This window comes from Mytilus galloprovincialis, chromosome 1 (genome assembly GCF_965363235.1).
Source record: "Mytilus galloprovincialis chromosome 1, xbMytGall1.hap1.1, whole genome shotgun sequence".
Taxonomy (NCBI): domain Eukaryota; kingdom Metazoa; phylum Mollusca; class Bivalvia; order Mytilida; family Mytilidae; genus Mytilus; species Mytilus galloprovincialis.
In genome coordinates, this window is record NC_134838.1 from 56,510,522 (window position 1) to 56,527,552 (window position 17,031).

The 17,031-nt window shown below is 33.5% G+C and overlaps 1 protein-coding gene across 1 annotated transcript; it reads right to left on the reverse strand.

Annotated features, from left to right (window-relative positions):
- Nucleotides 1-681: 681 nt before the first annotated feature.
- Nucleotides 682-8,721, reverse strand: LOC143079322 (meiosis expressed gene 1 protein homolog). Its single transcript, XM_076254582.1, has 3 exons — nucleotides 8,588-8,721; nucleotides 5,846-5,985; nucleotides 682-1,270 (listed from the first exon to the last, which is right to left on the reverse strand). Exons 2-3 carry the CDS (start codon nucleotides 5,975-5,977, stop codon nucleotides 1,142-1,144), a joined length of 261 nt encoding a protein of 86 aa, XP_076110697.1. The 5' UTR covers nucleotides 5,978-5,985; nucleotides 8,588-8,721; the 3' UTR covers nucleotides 682-1,141.
- Between the last annotated feature and the right edge of the window lie 8,310 nt (nucleotides 8,722-17,031).

Consider the following 17,031-nt stretch of genomic DNA (forward strand, 5'->3'; position numbering starts at 1 on the left):
TCTTGAATCTAAAGAATGTTGTTATTGATATGAGTTTTCAATATTAAACAGGAATGGTATGGCATTCTCAATAACTTTAAATCTTCAGAAGGCTTAGCACCCGCTCATCTACTACCAGCTGGTATGATTGGCCTGGATCCAATAGGGCCTTTACCGAGGTACGGGCGTACACTTGAAAATGACCTAGCTACGCCACTGGGCAATAACTCCAATAGAGTCGACTAACGATTTCTAGAACTTAAAAACTGTCCTGCTAATCATTTATACTTATTTAAGTTTCTATACCAAAATGTACACTTAATCTGTATTTTGTGGTTAATAAGCATTGTGTTTATTAAGTTTCATAACATTTGGTTCAGGCTTACCAAAGTAAGGGGAGGGATATAACTTTGGGACGAACAAGGGTTAAACTTTATGCTTCCTTTGTTATGGCAGGAGCATAAAGATACTCACATTTTACGCGTGTATGTATATAGATGAGTATATAGACGCCAGGGGCGGATCCAGTCATTTTAAAAGGGGGGGGGGGGGGGGGTTCCAACTATAATTCCCCATTCAAATGCATTGATCGTCAAAAGAAAAGGGCCGTTCCAACCCCTGGAACCCTCCCCCTGGATCCGCCACTGGACGCAAAGTTGAAAAGAGCTCATGTGGCCCCAGGTGAGCTAATAAAAAAGAATATTGATATTCGAACTTTTAATAATAATCCAAAATATTCTTCTCAAATAGTTTAACTGTTTATAATCAATCACTTTTAACATCCATACACCATACAATTCCCCTTTCACACTGTTAATGACCATCAATGAATTATTTTGAACAAAATATTGGACACAACTTTCTTAAAGTATTACACCATTAAACATGAACTGACAAGTGAATTATTATTAAAGAACACTTCTCAAACATTTACTGCATGATAGACTGTAGTCATAATATAAATGGGGGAAATGTATATAGATGAGTGCAACAAAATAAATAAAAACAGATCATACACATTAAACAACTGTAAAAACAAAAAAAAACAAAAGTGCTCAGTACCAACAGGAACTTATTTACACTGTTCCCAGATACCAATGAACATAGTGGCAGTCTCTAAATACAAAAGATGTTTCCTGCTTATTCATATGTATATATCACATCAATAAACATATAATTTGCATTTGTTTATATCTTTTTCTGGACATTCTCGTGTTTTGTCAAAGTAATAAAAACAACCATCTTTTCTCTGAAGTTTCTTAACGTATCCATTGTGAGGCCATCTGTCAATCTGAAAAAGAAATAACAATTGATAAATGGTAATATATAAGTGTGTATTTTCGTCAAAAGTGATAATTTACACCCAGTAGTGCGCTGCTCGATTATAACAACCACAGAGGTCCGTTTGGACATAATTCAAGCTTGCTACAGCCCTGAATTTGATTGTGATTTTGGAGATAGTGGTCTATGGCATGTAAATAATGTGACATCCTGATGTCAAACATAAACACTAGACATATAATTTTGTACGCTACTGAATGGATTTATTATTCACATAGGCGGATCCTGGGGGGCCCCGGGCCCCCCCTTTCGTGGGAAAAATTTGGTTGATTATATAGGGAATCAATCCGAATCATTGAAGCATGACTGGAGCGGGACCCCCCTTAGGTCAGTCAGCGGGCCCCCCCTTAGGAAAAGTTCTGGATCCGCCACTGATTCAAACCACTGAGGCACAAAATATGACTTTATATGTTTAATTTTTTTTAAATAAATTTAATAACCAGAATAAAATGATGTGATCAAATTTTTTCATAACATAGGTTTCTTATACAAAAAAATGTGGTTAAAGATCTTAACAAGAGTGCACACAATGAATCTTTACCAATCTTTGATATTATATTGATAGTCCTAAATATAAAGCTTTATTTCAACTGTCATATAAACTTAACATTAACCAAGGAAACTAAACATTGACCAATTAACCATGAAAACCAGGTCAAGGTCAGATGAACCATGCCAGGCAGGCATGTACAGCTAACTATTCTTCCATACAACAAATATAGGGAGGGTTGTTCCCAACCTGATAATAACAGACACAAGTCAAATTACGGCCTTCTACACAGGGCTTTGATCCAGACCAAACAGCAAGCTATCAGGGATCCCAAAATTATTAGTGTACACAATTCGAGCAGGAAATCCAACTATCTAATTTATATATCCAAACGGAAAAAATTATACCAATGACCCACATCAAAAAACGATAACTGCTGAACGACAGGCCCCTGAATCAATCAGGACAGGTGCATAAACATGCAGCGGCTATGGATAATTTTGTTTTGTCAGTATACAATATAATTGCAGTTGAAGGCAACTTCTTCAGAAGTTCTTTGTACTTTATTCTAACAACGAACATTTTTTGATAGGGAATATAAGTAAGGGGGAAAGTAACCAATGTTTTGTTCTGTACAGGTATTTCCGCTGTTATATATTTATATCAATTATCAGAGCACTCCCACGTGGGATAAATTGCTTTTATGCTGAAACAAATATTCTCACAGATATTTACACAGTGTAATCGGGTGCTTATAGGTTTAAAATCGTTATATACAGTTTAGACTGATTTAAAAAAAACAAATGTTGATATCTTTTAATAATATTTACAAAAAAACGGTGAGGGAAATAGACATGATTACATTTCTGGATGCGGGAAGCGGGAATATAAAAAAAATTAAAAAAAATATGTTTTGACAAAAATAGGTGCGGGCGGGTCCGTTGAACAAGGAATTTAATTGGTGTGGCCTTATAGTTTAAGAAAAACTGACAAAACACAAAAACTTAATACTGAGCAATGAACCGTGAAAATGAGGTCAAGGTCAAACAAAACCTGCGCAACTGACACATAGATCATAAAATATTTCCATAAACCAAATATAGTTGACCTATGGCATATTGTATTAGATAAAAAGACCAAAACACAAAACCTTAACTATAACCACTGAACCATGAAAATGAGGTCAAGGTCAGATGACACCTGCCAGTTGAACATGTACACCTTACAGTCCTTCCATACACCGAATATATAAGACCTATTGCTTATAGTATCTGAGATATGGACTTGACCACCAAAACTTAACCTTGTTCATTGATCCATGAAACGAGGTCGAGGTCAAGTGAAATTTGTCTGACGGGCAAGAGGACCTTGCAAGGTACACACATACCAAATATAGTTATCCTATTACTTATAATTAGAGAGAACTTAACATTACAAAAAATCTTAACTTTTTTTCAAGTGATCACTGAACCATAAAAATGAGGTCAAGGACATTGTACATGTGACTGACGGAAAGTTCATAACATGAGGCATCTGTATACAAAGTATGAAGCATCCAGTTCTTGCACCTTTTAAAATATAAAGCTTCTAAGAAGTTAGCTAATGCCGCCATAGCCGTAGGATCACTATCCCTATGTCGAGCTTTCTGCAACAAAAGTTGCAGGCTTGACAAAAAAATGGCTAAGTAATGTCCCTTAGACATTCAGATTTTTATACCAGCCCATAATTTTAATGGTATAATGGTATGATGTCGTCATCATCTGGTCGTCCGAAGACACATTTGGTGTCTGGACAATAACTTTAGTTTAAGTCAATGGATCACAATGAAATTTAAGAAGACGGTTTAATACCACAAAAGGAAGGTTGGGATTGATTGGGGATGAGGGTCCCAACCGTTTGGAATTAGGGACCCAAAAAGGGCCAAAACAAGCATTTTTCTACTTTCAGGTTAATTACTTGTGTATAAGTATTTTAATTGCTCAGAAATTGTACCACAATGTTTAATACTGTACCACAAGTAGAAGGTTGGGATTAATTTTTGGGGGTTGTGGTGCCAATAGTTTAGGAATTAAGGACTAAAAAAGGGCCAAAAACAAGCATTTTTGTAGTTTCTGGACAATAACTTGTTTGTAACTGAAAGTTTATGGATCTCCCTGGCATTGTAGTTTGTACCATAAGGTTCCATATCGCAAAAGGAAGGCTGGGATTGAGTTTGGGGGTAATTGCTCCAAGGGTGGGTTCAGTTTGGGGGGTTATAATTTTTTTAAAGGGTTCAAATTTTTTTTTCAAAATTTTTCAAAGGACTTGGGTTCAGTAAGACCCCTTTTTGGCCCCAAAATATAGCAGTTTTAGATACCTTAAGTTATATTTTTGAAAGTAAAATGCTTCTGCTACATAAATATGAGCTGTTTTTGACAAGACAATGCACAAATATTGCGTTCTAGCATCATTATGTTATGCTAAATTACTGAAATCTTCAAAATTTAAGCATTTTGGTTAATTTTTAGATGGTTTCCGTCTAAAATTAAAGTGGCCGCATTCGTGTTCATTCATAATATTGAAATATAAGTTGTATTTGATGATAATACAAAACATATATAAAGGTTGATGAACACGGATGCGGCCACTTTCATTTTTGACAAAAACCATCTGAAAAGTGACGTTTTTTGGCATATTTGATAGATTTTTCATATTTAAGCCTGAATCAGAGCGTTTTTAATGACTAAATCAGTTAAAATCTTTCACATAAACTAATCGAATCAATTGAAACAGACACTAAAGTGTTTAAAAAGTGTCCAAAAACTTTCGTTAGATGAACCTGAAATTTGAGTCCAAAATCGGCCCTTTCCCGAAGCTACTCCTTTCAAATTTTCAAGAAAATTGCATAGTATTGTGCAATAATTGCACAGAATAGGGCAAAAAACTTGTAAGATCTTGACATCTATTTTGTGTCAGAAAACTATACTATGTCAAAAATTTGATTACAATCCAAATGTTTTTACTAATCATTTAAGTGGAATTTCATGGACAATGAAAATCACATTTGTCTGTTATCTTCAGAACAATGCTCATTTAGCTCCCTAAGGAGCAATTTTTGAAGGCCTTGCGCAAATACTTTTAAGAGATCTTTGCGCAAACAGTTTCTTTGTGGAACTAATGAGTTGAAACATTGAACTCTAATAAAAAATTATGAGCTAGCCTGGGAAAAATCATTAAAGGCATGATATTACATTTCAAAACTTGAGAATTTTTGTGGGATTGTAAGAAAAAGGAGTATGTTCAGTAAGGTCCTAAAATGGCCCCCATTTTTAGCGTCAATTTCAAATTTGGATTTATTGACCAATATCACAATAAATTATAGCTTATACAGTGACTAGATAGGAAATAAGCCATTTTGTTGAAAATTTTACGTTTTAGCGTTTCATTATGACATCACAAGTTACTCATATTGATTATTCACGAAAAAATCAATGAAAATGGGTAAATTTACCATAGATTAATAGACAGGAAACATAGAGCTCATAAGTCGACAATAAAGATCTTTTAATATAATGTTTGTGAAGACATTTCACATGTTTTATTTGAATATTAAGTTTGTCGACGCCTGCGCTCTATCTTTCCTGGTCCTTAAATTGGTTGAAATCTAGCTGTTTTTGTCAAATTTCACCAAAGCCCTTTATTTTGACCTATTTGGGATGTAAAAATCAACGTGTTAGAATAAAATTTTGACAAAAACAGTTCTGTTAAACTTTCTCACATATCTTTAAGGCAACTTAAAACATTCATTGTCTTGTTACTTTGAACTTTATAATTGGGGCCAAATATGGCCCTTACCGAACTTACTCCTTTACTTATACAAGTGATTTTTTGAGAAAATTAAGGGGAGATTATTCAAACATTATAAATTAGTGTAATTTTGTTCTTCTTCTTCAAGTAAATAAAAATTACTTGTACAAGTAGTACCCTTGACTGTACTACCGAGATTCATATTGGAGTATTTGTGTACTCATTGACGTTCCTAAATGTTACTCGTACATCTTTTTTCTGTATTATCTGATATTCTATTGCATCTCTGTATCCAGCAAGCTGAAATCGATATGCTTCTTCCACTTCATCTGACCACTGTTTTGCACGAGTCATTGACTTTGGTTCTGCAATAGCAGCCATACCAACACCTACAAAATACCAATTTCTAGTTTTAAACATGTTTTTAAAATAATTAAAATAAACTTTTACAGGTAGCTGTAAATTTTAGTTATAAAAGAAACAAAAACACAGACTTTAACTTGTCCACTAAATTTAAACTTCATGGCTTTCTTTAAAGTTCTTGTCTCATTTTCAAGGCAATAGGGTTAGGATCTGTAATTGTTCATTTGGCTATCGTACCATATCATTTTCATATTAATAATAACATTTGCAAAAGCTATTTTCTATAATTATTGTAACCATTTTAAAGGGAGTGGGTACCACCCTCTGGCTCTGCTGTTGCATACAGGAAATTTGATCATTCAAACGATAATTTTTTGTAAATATTTTGTCTGTTGTGGTATGTAAGGAATAAAAGTATCTGTGTACATTAAATGCATTTGATTCTGTTATTAAGAAGGTCAACTACAAGAATCAAAATAACTGACAAGTCTTTATTCATCATGTTCATAAATATATCAAAATACCCTTTTCATATCTTTTTGACAGAAGACACCTTTAAGTAGCATAATCAGTAAACATTTGGTATAAACATGATAAAATGTAATTTGTCCATGTTATGTTCATACGGTATATCACAAACAAATGGTTTGGGTCCAGAAATAAAAATTTGAAATAAATTGTTATACATATAAATTATAAGTACATGGCATGCAAATTCTCTATGACTTTACCCGAAAAGTCTGTGTGATTGACATATGCCTTACACATTTAGGGCAAGACACGAAAGTTTATCTTGCAAAAATCACTGTCAACAAAAGTGTCACTGTATGCATCCTCTACTGGTCTTACAAGCCTATTCCATGATTATGGAACACGAAGCCCCCTTTGCATAATACATAAAGTTGTCAATACTTGGCAGAAAGGAGGTTTTACAAAATTTCTCAAAGTTGCCCTTTTGAGTCATTGTTATAAAAGTCAAGTATGCCCTGTCTACCAAGACTGTAGCGAGATATGGTTTATGTGTCATTTAAATTGTTCATGATTTCAATCCTTTCCCTAAAAACCCTTTGTCGTCTAAAGGTTCCACATTGGTTGTGCCTCAAAGTATGCAAGGCAACAGCCGTCTTTTATGTAACATGCTTCGCGACAGGATTACACGTAAATAATGTTTGTGATTCACACACTATGTACGACAATCTCAAAGTACAATTGTTGTATGAAACAGAATTATCATGTAACGTTTGGTTAACGATCGAACGTACACTAACAATTGTTTTATGAAACGGGAGCCAGATACCTAAAAACATTTTGACAGAACATGCTTTTAAAACTTGAGTACACAACTGAATAAAAACTCAACAGTGAAAAACGTTAAGCAGTAAAAATTGTTATTACGAAAGCACATCACATGGGATATATCCCTTACTGTCAGCTGGCGCAAAAAGGTATGCGTCAAAAAACTTTCAACTTGTACAAAAAAAACCTGTATAATTTATAATTTGTACAAACTTACATCTTGTATACAACATATATATATTTCCATGCCTATATGCATTGTTTCAATTTATTTATTATTGTTGCTCAGCTCTGGGTCTATTATACTTATAAATATAATTAGTCCCAGCATAACTTTTATAGATTTATATATCTGTTTCTGGTTCATCATAACAAACAAACAAATATGACCTTGTTTTCACCTCAAAACTACTCTGTGTAGACTTACCTACACTTTTGTATGCAGTTTGGAAAGTTTTAAGGCCTAGCATCAACTAGATATATAAAAGTTTTTTTTGCATATCAGAAATATAAAATCTTTATTGGTTTGTGATGGGCATTTTTTCCCTTTCTGTTGGGAAAGAGGTTTGAGAACTTCCCCACTGGTAATAATGGAAGTGAGCTGTTATAATTAATTGACATGGAAAATAGATGGACAATAGATACCCAACAGTAATTGGTGATTTAAACTGTGTACCTGAGTAGTCCAAATAATTATCATTATCTCTTGGAAGGCTATTTTAAATTTTTGCTTTGACACCTTCCTATCGATGTAAGGCATCAAAGAAAACTCAACTGTTAGTTTATTTTATCATCTTCTGCAGGGACAAAAAAGGGCACTGCAAAATCCAGTTAAGTTTTCATTTTTCTAAAACATACAAAGCATTTAAATTTTAATTATCTAAGGCATGTAAGGCATGCCATGCCTTAAAACATTTCCATATGCACATGCAGGTTTGTCTGTACTCTGAGTAAATTTTTAGGTGACTTTAATGAGAAACAATGAGTTTTATAACAGAGTATTTTTTAATTGAATCTTAATTTATATAACAAATTTCTTCCAAACAAGCACTTCTCTATAAAACCCGATATTTTTCTGTCTGCTTTGTCCATATATTTTCAACCTTCCCGTATTTTATTTTCCTCATTTTGACTTTTTTTTTTTAATTATTGGAGGGGGGGCGAAAATTCCAAATGATCAATAGGAAATATGAAGTGTATAAAAAAAATAAACACGAAGAGACAGCTGCAGATTTTTCGGTCTAAGGAAAGTCATAGTTTAATGACTACATGACACGTGTGTAGTAGAACATGTCGACTTGTTTTAATTGTGTGATGTTATGGGACACTTACTCAAGGTACTGTAATGAGAGTTTCGGACAACTAGGTTAAATGTTAGTTTCAACGATTTGTTATAAAATATAAAACACAATGTCAGGTTCGCTGTTGCTAGTTAACAATAAACGAATATTACCCTTACTGTGATTGGCTATGAGACTGAAGAGTGAACAGCGGAATCATCGCTGAGCACATTGATCCACGAAGGACGAAAGGAGAGAAAACTGTGTTATGTCTCAGGACCATCATATATGAGTATTAATTTGGACTGTCACCATACTTACATATTCAGTCATTTGTACTCAAAGATCTTCAAATAAATAAATATATTTCTCAAAACAACTGTAAAAACTAAGAGTTAATGTTATTCAATCAAACGTGTTTTAAAAAATAGAGAATTTTAAAAAACAGAAAACCGATAACTTACAGAGGCGGATCCTGGGCGTGGTCACCCGGTGCCATTGAACACCTGTCATAAAGTTGTCATTATACTTACCGGCCTTAATTAAGGCGAAATACATGTACCTTAATTATGTCACTTAGGTGAGTTTTTGAAACAAGTGTCAAATGTTCGGAATCCTTGGTGTTTTTCCATACAATGCAAGGAAAATATTTTGCCCCATAACACCTATTTATTTTTCAACATAAAATATATAAAAGGTCATTTTACAAAATTTAAGCAGATTCTTAATTTTCTTTCTTTTGATTTGAGACCCAAATAATACCAATGCAAATATAAGGTAAAGGTCCGAGTCAGCCTTTTCCCCGCCATGTTTTATAAATGAAATATGTCGAAAAGAAACTCCATGACCATCATTATTTTTAGCGTATTATTATCCTTAACTAATACTCTTCCAGCTTAAAGTATTAATTTTGATTTCTTAATTTCTTAAATTTTGAGGCCCCTCATGGGGGGGTCCTAGTAATCACATAATCACCATTTTTTTTGCCAATATAATCACATAATCATTAAATATTTGCTTATCTTTAGTAATCAAATAATCATAAACTAAAAATACAGTCCTAGGTAATCAAATAATCATGAAATATTTGGCTTAATAATCAAATAATCATTAAAAAAACGGCCAAGTAATCACATAATCAAAAACCCCATGAGGGCCCTCAATTTTAACTTAGACCACCTATAAAGTACATCCTTAACATGTATATTTATACAATGAACATGTGAATCTATAAAAGGGAATATCCGCCAAAATTATACAATTCTTAATTTGTGAAATGCAATTTCTTAATTTGTAAAATGTAATTAATTCTTAATTTGTAACATGTATTATTTAGAAAAAATACACAAGACGTAACAAATCAACATGTTACAATTTTTAACTAAAAAGGGGGATCAACCCACGGAACATCTCACCCCTTCCCGGCCGCCACTGACTAATGATCACTGATTAGATTATATTATATTATGTTTTAATATTATAGAAAAGAATATAACAACTTTAATGGATAGAAATCGTAAAATATTGGGTGTGAGTTGGTAGAAATACGAGTTACAATAGTCAGACCAAAACTAGAATACTGCTGTACAGTTTGGGATCCATACACCTCAGAAAATATATATATAAATTGGAACAAGTACAAAGAAGAGCTGCAAGATATACTTGCAACAGATATCACAATACCAGCAGTGTATCTGAAATGATAGAACATCTAAAATGGCAATCCTTACAAGAACGCAGACTAAAAACCAGACTCCAAATGTTGCACAAAGTCATCAACAATGAAATTGAGGTGCTCCTTAAAACATACTCTCATCTGAACCAAATGTGCTTATTGTTTTTTATCTTATAGATATAAAAAAAATATATATAAAAAATGTAAAAATTGAAACTTAAAAAATTGTAAATTTCATAAATAAATAAAAGTAATAAAAAAAATTAAATTAACTTAAATTAACTTAGTCCTCATACAGGCATGCGCCGGAAAGTAATCCTCAAAAAGTTGATGGTATTCCGTAAGGCAACAACCATTTTCTTATCTGGGGGGGGGGGGGGGGGGGCTGGGATTTTTTTGAAAAAAATATTTTGATGGCCTAGCTGAACGAAAAAAAAATTATGTTTTGCACTGTAGCTGAAAAAAAATTATGCTGTCACCTGCTTGAAAAAAAAATTTGCACTGCTGAATTTGAGAATAGTGAAAATAACAACAGTTGAGACAGTTGAACAGCAGATTATAAACATCTGTCCAGTCTACAGATTAAGCTAAGATTTATATTTATACCTTATTACTTTTTGTATTTTCCTGTAATAGTGTTTGATCCGGAAATATTTAAAAGCATTCCAAATCTCCCACATGTACTAGTATTCTACTACATTAAGACATACTTAAAACTGCAACTATTATAAAGATGATATGGTCATTTTATAACAGGGATAGATATGGTATCATATTAAAACAGTCTTTTAAAGTAGCCCTGATTGTGTATGACACAGACTTGTATACTGGTAGTATTTTCCTTTGTATCATTCTGTATCATTCTTTATACCTTTTTTTTCAGTGGAATGTCAATTATCATAGTTGGAAACAGTGGATGTTTATAATTTGGAGCTACTCACTCTTTGCCATTACATATGTCAATGGTGGCCACTTCAATTGCAGTATTAAAATTCAAGGACTGTGGTACCTGTGTGACGGACTCAGAGAATATCATAATGTAGAAAGTGGGCTAAAAAAACAACAGAGACTACAGCCAATGCCAGGATACAGACCGAGCCATGCACTTTACATTTTACATCAATTAAAAAATTAAAATGAGTTTTATGTAAATTTTATGGTTTTGAGAAAAAAAAATGTATTTCTGTTCCATATTATAGGAACAAAATTTTTGCTTTCCTTCTCATAAGAAAAAAAAAATTTATCGGAGGAAGGTTCTGAAAAAAAATTTATGAACATAATAAAAATCCCAGGCCCCCCCCCCCCCCCCCAGATAAGAAAATGGTTGTTGCCTAACTAAAGAAGAAGAGTTGGTAAATATTGGGTACGAGTTTTCGAAGGTACGAGTTGACATAGTTCCACATAGTTCCACAGCGACCTCGTGTGGAACTATTTTATTCTAGATTTGTAAAACTTCTAGACTTGTCAAACTTCTTAACATTTTGACTTGTAACTTGTATTTTTTCTTTAGAAACGGAACTTCTCATTGGCTGGCAGCGGTAACAATAACTCAGACGCGATCTCACAAAACGTGACTCAAGCAAAGTAACTACATTTTACCAGAGACATAGTATTATATCATGTATATGTCTCTGATTTTACAAATTAAGAAATGTATACGTAGAAATTCATGTAAAGAATGATCGAAGAAACTACGTTAACAAATTAAGAAATTGTGTTTACACATTAAGAATTTACATCACAAATCAAGAAATGTAGAAATTCATGTAACGGATGGAAAACATACATGTTAGCCCCACAGGACGCAATTACGGAATCCGGGTCCGTTCGCGCCCATTCACGTTCGCACCCACTCATGTTCGCCCCCTTTCACTTTCGCACCCTACATGTTCGCACCCAAAGTCTGTTCGCACCCTACATGTTCGCGCCCAATTTAATTTTTAATTAGGGCCCCGCCAAAGGCGGGTCGCCCTATAGTGATCAGTCTGTCCATCCGTCCGTCCGTCCGTCCGTCCGTCTGTCCGTCCGTAACACTTTGTGTCCGCTCCATATCTAGAGAACCATTATGATTTCATACTTTATACTTTACATGTTTATTAACCACCACCAGAGGGCGTGTCATGATGTATGTACAACTTCCTAGGTCAAAGGTCAAGGTAAAAAAACTTTGGTTTCAGTTGACAACCCTGTGTCCTGTGGTGAAGATCGTGTCCGCTCTATATCTTGAGAACCGTTATGATTTCAAAGTTTATACTTGATATGTATATGAACCAACACCAGAGGGTGTGTCATAATTTATGAACGACTGCCTAGGGCAAAGTTCAAGGTCAAAAACTTTGGTTTCAGTTGACAACCCCATGTCCTATGGTAAAGATTGTGTCCGGTCTATATCTTGAGAACCGTTATCATTTCAAAGTTTATACTTGACATGTTTATAAACCAACACCAAAGGGTGTGTCATAATTTATTTACAACTTCCTAGGTCAAAGGTCAAGGTCAAAAACTTTGATTTCAGTTGACAAACCCATGTCTTATGGTAAAGATACAATTTTTTAATGCACATTATTCACAGCGGGGCCCACAGAGATGGCTCCCATCTCAATGATATCTAGTTGGTTTTGTGTTTGATAACTTTGTAATCAAATTTTTGTCAAGTGTATTCTAATAAGTTAAATTGTTGTCATCGTCTCAAAAGAAAGTGAGACAGCATTTTTTTTGTGTTGAACAAATCTTAATCATGTTTTGGATAGTGTATTGTTAAAAAAATTAATAATCCTTTCTAAATAAAGTGGGATTCTGTCAACGTTTTATTTTGTGCTGAATAACTCTTAATCATGTTTTGGTTAGTGTATTCAGTGCTATAACTTTTGTTTCATTGACTTGTTTTAAAATGAAAGGAGATTCTGACTACGTTTTTTTCTTCTGTGTTGAATAAATGTTATCAAGTTTTGGTTATAATAGTGTATTGCTATATTTAATTGTGTTATTGTTTCAGGTCACAGGGACCAAGCTGTTAAAAACAATTATCCGGTTTTGTGTTTTTCATTTAAAATCTTCAAAGTTTTACTCATATTAAGCTATAAATACTTTCAGTATTTACACTAAAGCAATTTTAAACAACAATCATAATTTTCCAATTATTCAACTGGAATGTGAATTAAAATTGGGCGCGAATGTGTAGAGTGCGAACGGACCTTGGGTGCGAACGTGAAGGATGCGAAAGTGTTTTGGGCGCGAACAGACCTGATACCGCAATTACGACTGGACACAATATTACGAACGATTTCCAATGTTTGCCCTCTGAGATCATATTTATTGATATTTATCAATAAATGTTTTTATAAATAAAAACCCTATTAAAATTCCCTTGTTTTCATGATAATAAAAAATGGTGAAAGTTGATGACGATGACAAAATCATTCCGAGTGAAAATATTATAAGAACGGCAATCTGGCCTGCAAGTTATATAAAAAAAAATTAAAGGTAAGAGCATATTGCCTTCTATTGTTAATATCAGAGACATATAATACAATTGTATTATATGTCTTGGTTAATATATAGAAAGAAAAATATCTCCTAATTCTCTTCAATTGCGTGATGCCTTTTATCTTGCCCTAATAACCCCACAATTGACGTTTTTTAGACTCTTGTGACCATATTTATGGTCAAAAGAAAATATGTTAATTTTATTGAAAAGTGCAGAGAACTCCGAAAGAAATGTTGACCTATTTAAAAAAATCAATCATAGATGAATGATAAGTACACCACCGAAATGGATAGACTTGAATTTAGTGCTCCTTTAAAGGAGGAACTTACATAAAAACAATAAAATCAGAAATCGTTCCCTTACACATGACCGACATTTCGTCTGCAACCACTGCTGAAGTAATTGAAGTAAAAACAAACTTTTGCATCTTATTTTCCTATGAAAATGTGTTTGAGATAAAGATTAATGTATGCTTTATCAATCTAGACTGTTGTCATTGATTTCTTCTGCAAGATATATCAATATAATGCTGTTCAGAATTGCGTCCATATGTGGCTCTCTTGACCCTTAAAACGAGGTCACGCAAATCTTACTAAAGTATCCTAACGTGAATAAAAATTTATGTGGGATATGATGAAAAATGGAAAGCCTTCATACATCTTAAATTATATGGTATAAACAATTCAAGAAAAGTAGTCTACATAAAAAAAAATATTCATCACAGTTCAAAAATCGTTCGTAATTGTGTCCGGTGAGGCTACAAATAAAGAAATTACATTCTTATTAAGAAATTGCATTTGAGATCATTTCACAAATTAAGAATTTTATACTTATGGCGGATATTCCCTTCCATAGTAATCAACGATCGATATAATTATTTGGTATGCATTGTATTAGCATTGGCAAATGTCATTAAGGAAATGATTTACAGATTCCATCCCAGCTCCTTTGTTCTTCCAGGGTTGACCTGAGCCGGATCATCCCTAGTAGATCACCCCAGCTTGAGTTTTTTGTTTTGTTATATTTTGGCGAAACAATTCATTCTGACTGGAAGAGTTGTATATTGTCATAAAAGGCGTTGAAATGAACAGTGGTATAGCAAACATCGAATTCTCTCACACAATGTCATCACACACTTGCACAGCTGTTTCTCAAACCACGCCTCTTTTGGGGAGATATAAAATATTTTCATAAATATGTTAATTTGTTAACGTACTCGTTCCTATTTATGATCTCTGTGTTTCATCTCATAGAGACATCACGTACTAGGGAATGTAACCAGTATAGAAAATCATGGCTCGGTCTATATTTTAATTCTTAAGTGGTCCAAAATTGGAGGTAAGGGTAGTTTTAGTGTGAGTTTCTTAGTCATGTTAGTCTAAGAAGTCCACGGCAAGTATATTGAAAATATGCCGCACAGCCGTATATTTTGACCTATTAATAAAATAGTAGTGCGTATATATACTTTCTGTTCAGGTATATTATTTTTACGAAACTTCATAGTAAAAGTGTCACAGTTTTAGCTGCAAAGGGAGTTCCGATTAGAAAATGAATTGTCTGTATTTACAGAATTGCAACCTATAACTGTTTTTATGCGACCGCAAAATATTTTTTTTTGCGTCGTACAAGGTAGCACTCCACAGTTAGAAAATAGAATTAAAAATGAGCCACAAAATCTTTTATCATCTCCTATTCCTGGATTTCTTATACATTAACCTAACTGTTTGTGTTGTACATGTGCATTTTTATGTAATTAGTATCTTCCATAGATTTGATTTTCAAAAGTTAAAAGGGTGAAATTTTAAAATAATTCCTTTTATGTGTATCCATAGATATCTGCATTGATTTACCATAAAATATTGCAAAAAAGGGTGAACATGTCAAATACCCCCACACATTTGGATCAAACTAGAATTTCAATGCCTTTGAGTGATACCTTTTTATAAACTGTTGACATTAATCTTCCTAATGATCAAATAAAAAAATTGGTGTCTTTCGCCTCATTTTTTTTGTAAATTCTAATCACAAAGGTCGAGCGGCAAATAGTTGGAAAAAAACATTACAATAATTGCCGGACCAATGTCATATGATGGTATTGTCGTGAAAATCCATGGATGGTACCAGCAGGATTCGAACACTCAATCTCGGGATCAGCGCTCTAACCAATTGAGCCAAACAAGATCTTCCCTAACTCAACTAGTTAGACTACCTTTATATCTCCAAGTCTACAACACTCTTCCCCTATTTCTTCTTTTTCGGGCTGCGTACCATCCATCCGAGCAACCGGTCACAGGTCCACTGCTGTACAACCCTGAGACTTCTACTCGGAAACCCTCTGGCCAATTTCTTACATGTCACCTAGAATTGTTATGGTATCCTATGACCGGCTGGTCAAACCTCATGACCAAATCTAACAGCCAGGCAATATTCTATATACAATGTGTGTACCAGTAACGCTCGTAGCGCCATTGTTGTGAAATTCCATGGATGGTACCAGCGGTAGTCGAACCCTCAATCTCGGGATCTAATGGCAGCGCTTTTTTTCTCTTGATAATATTTTATTCAAATTTTATATGTACAATGAAACATTCACCAGACAGACAGTTACATATAGTCAGTTACAAACATATAGAAATTCAATGCATAAGTTCAGATACTAGTATGTTTATGGGTCATTATAAAAAAAAGTGCAAATTTCGACGAGGTAATATTTTGAAAAATGATGTCATTGTTTAAAACTTTTAAATGTGTCCCGCTATTCTATAGTATGGTAGCAACGATATTCAGAAATATGCAAAGGGGAAAATGAAGAGTTTCTTCAATTTTAACAATTTTAGGTCATCCTTTGAAAGAATCGTGTCAATGGTGTTACCAATTTAAAGCATACATTTAGGTACTAAATATTATTGATTAACATCAAACAACTGTTCCAATTTGTTGTTTAGGTTTAAATTACGACTTATTGACATTATTCATATAGCTGTGCATTCTATTTGAACATAAATTTCAGAATACATTGTCGTAAAAAAGTTGGCTGTCCTAATTATGGCCGTTGTAAATACTAAAAAATACACTTAAACTGAATATCTGTGAATTGTATAAGATTAAAGGATAATAATATACCTAATCCTTCGTACACGACCTAAAAACACTTTCATTTATGAATAAAGATAAAAAAAAAATGTCGCATTTTTATATAGTAACACCACTGACCCTTCAGTAACTCCAATGACACAAAAGTACCACCAATGACATCACATTTTAAATTTTACCTTAATCAAGTACTGAACACAAAGCCAAGATCACCGAGATGAAAAAGTAATTCTTAGGCTTA

Excerpts from the sequence above, each read along its gene's own strand:
- LOC143079322 (XM_076254582.1), bottom strand. The coding sequence starts at position 5,977 with ATGGCTGCTATTGCAGAACCAAAGTCAATGACTCGTGCAAAACAGTGG. Across the intron at positions 1,271-5,845 it reads AGATAATACAGAAAAAAGAT|ATTGACAGATGGCCTCACAA; the intron begins GTACGAGTAACA and ends TTTCTTTTTCAG.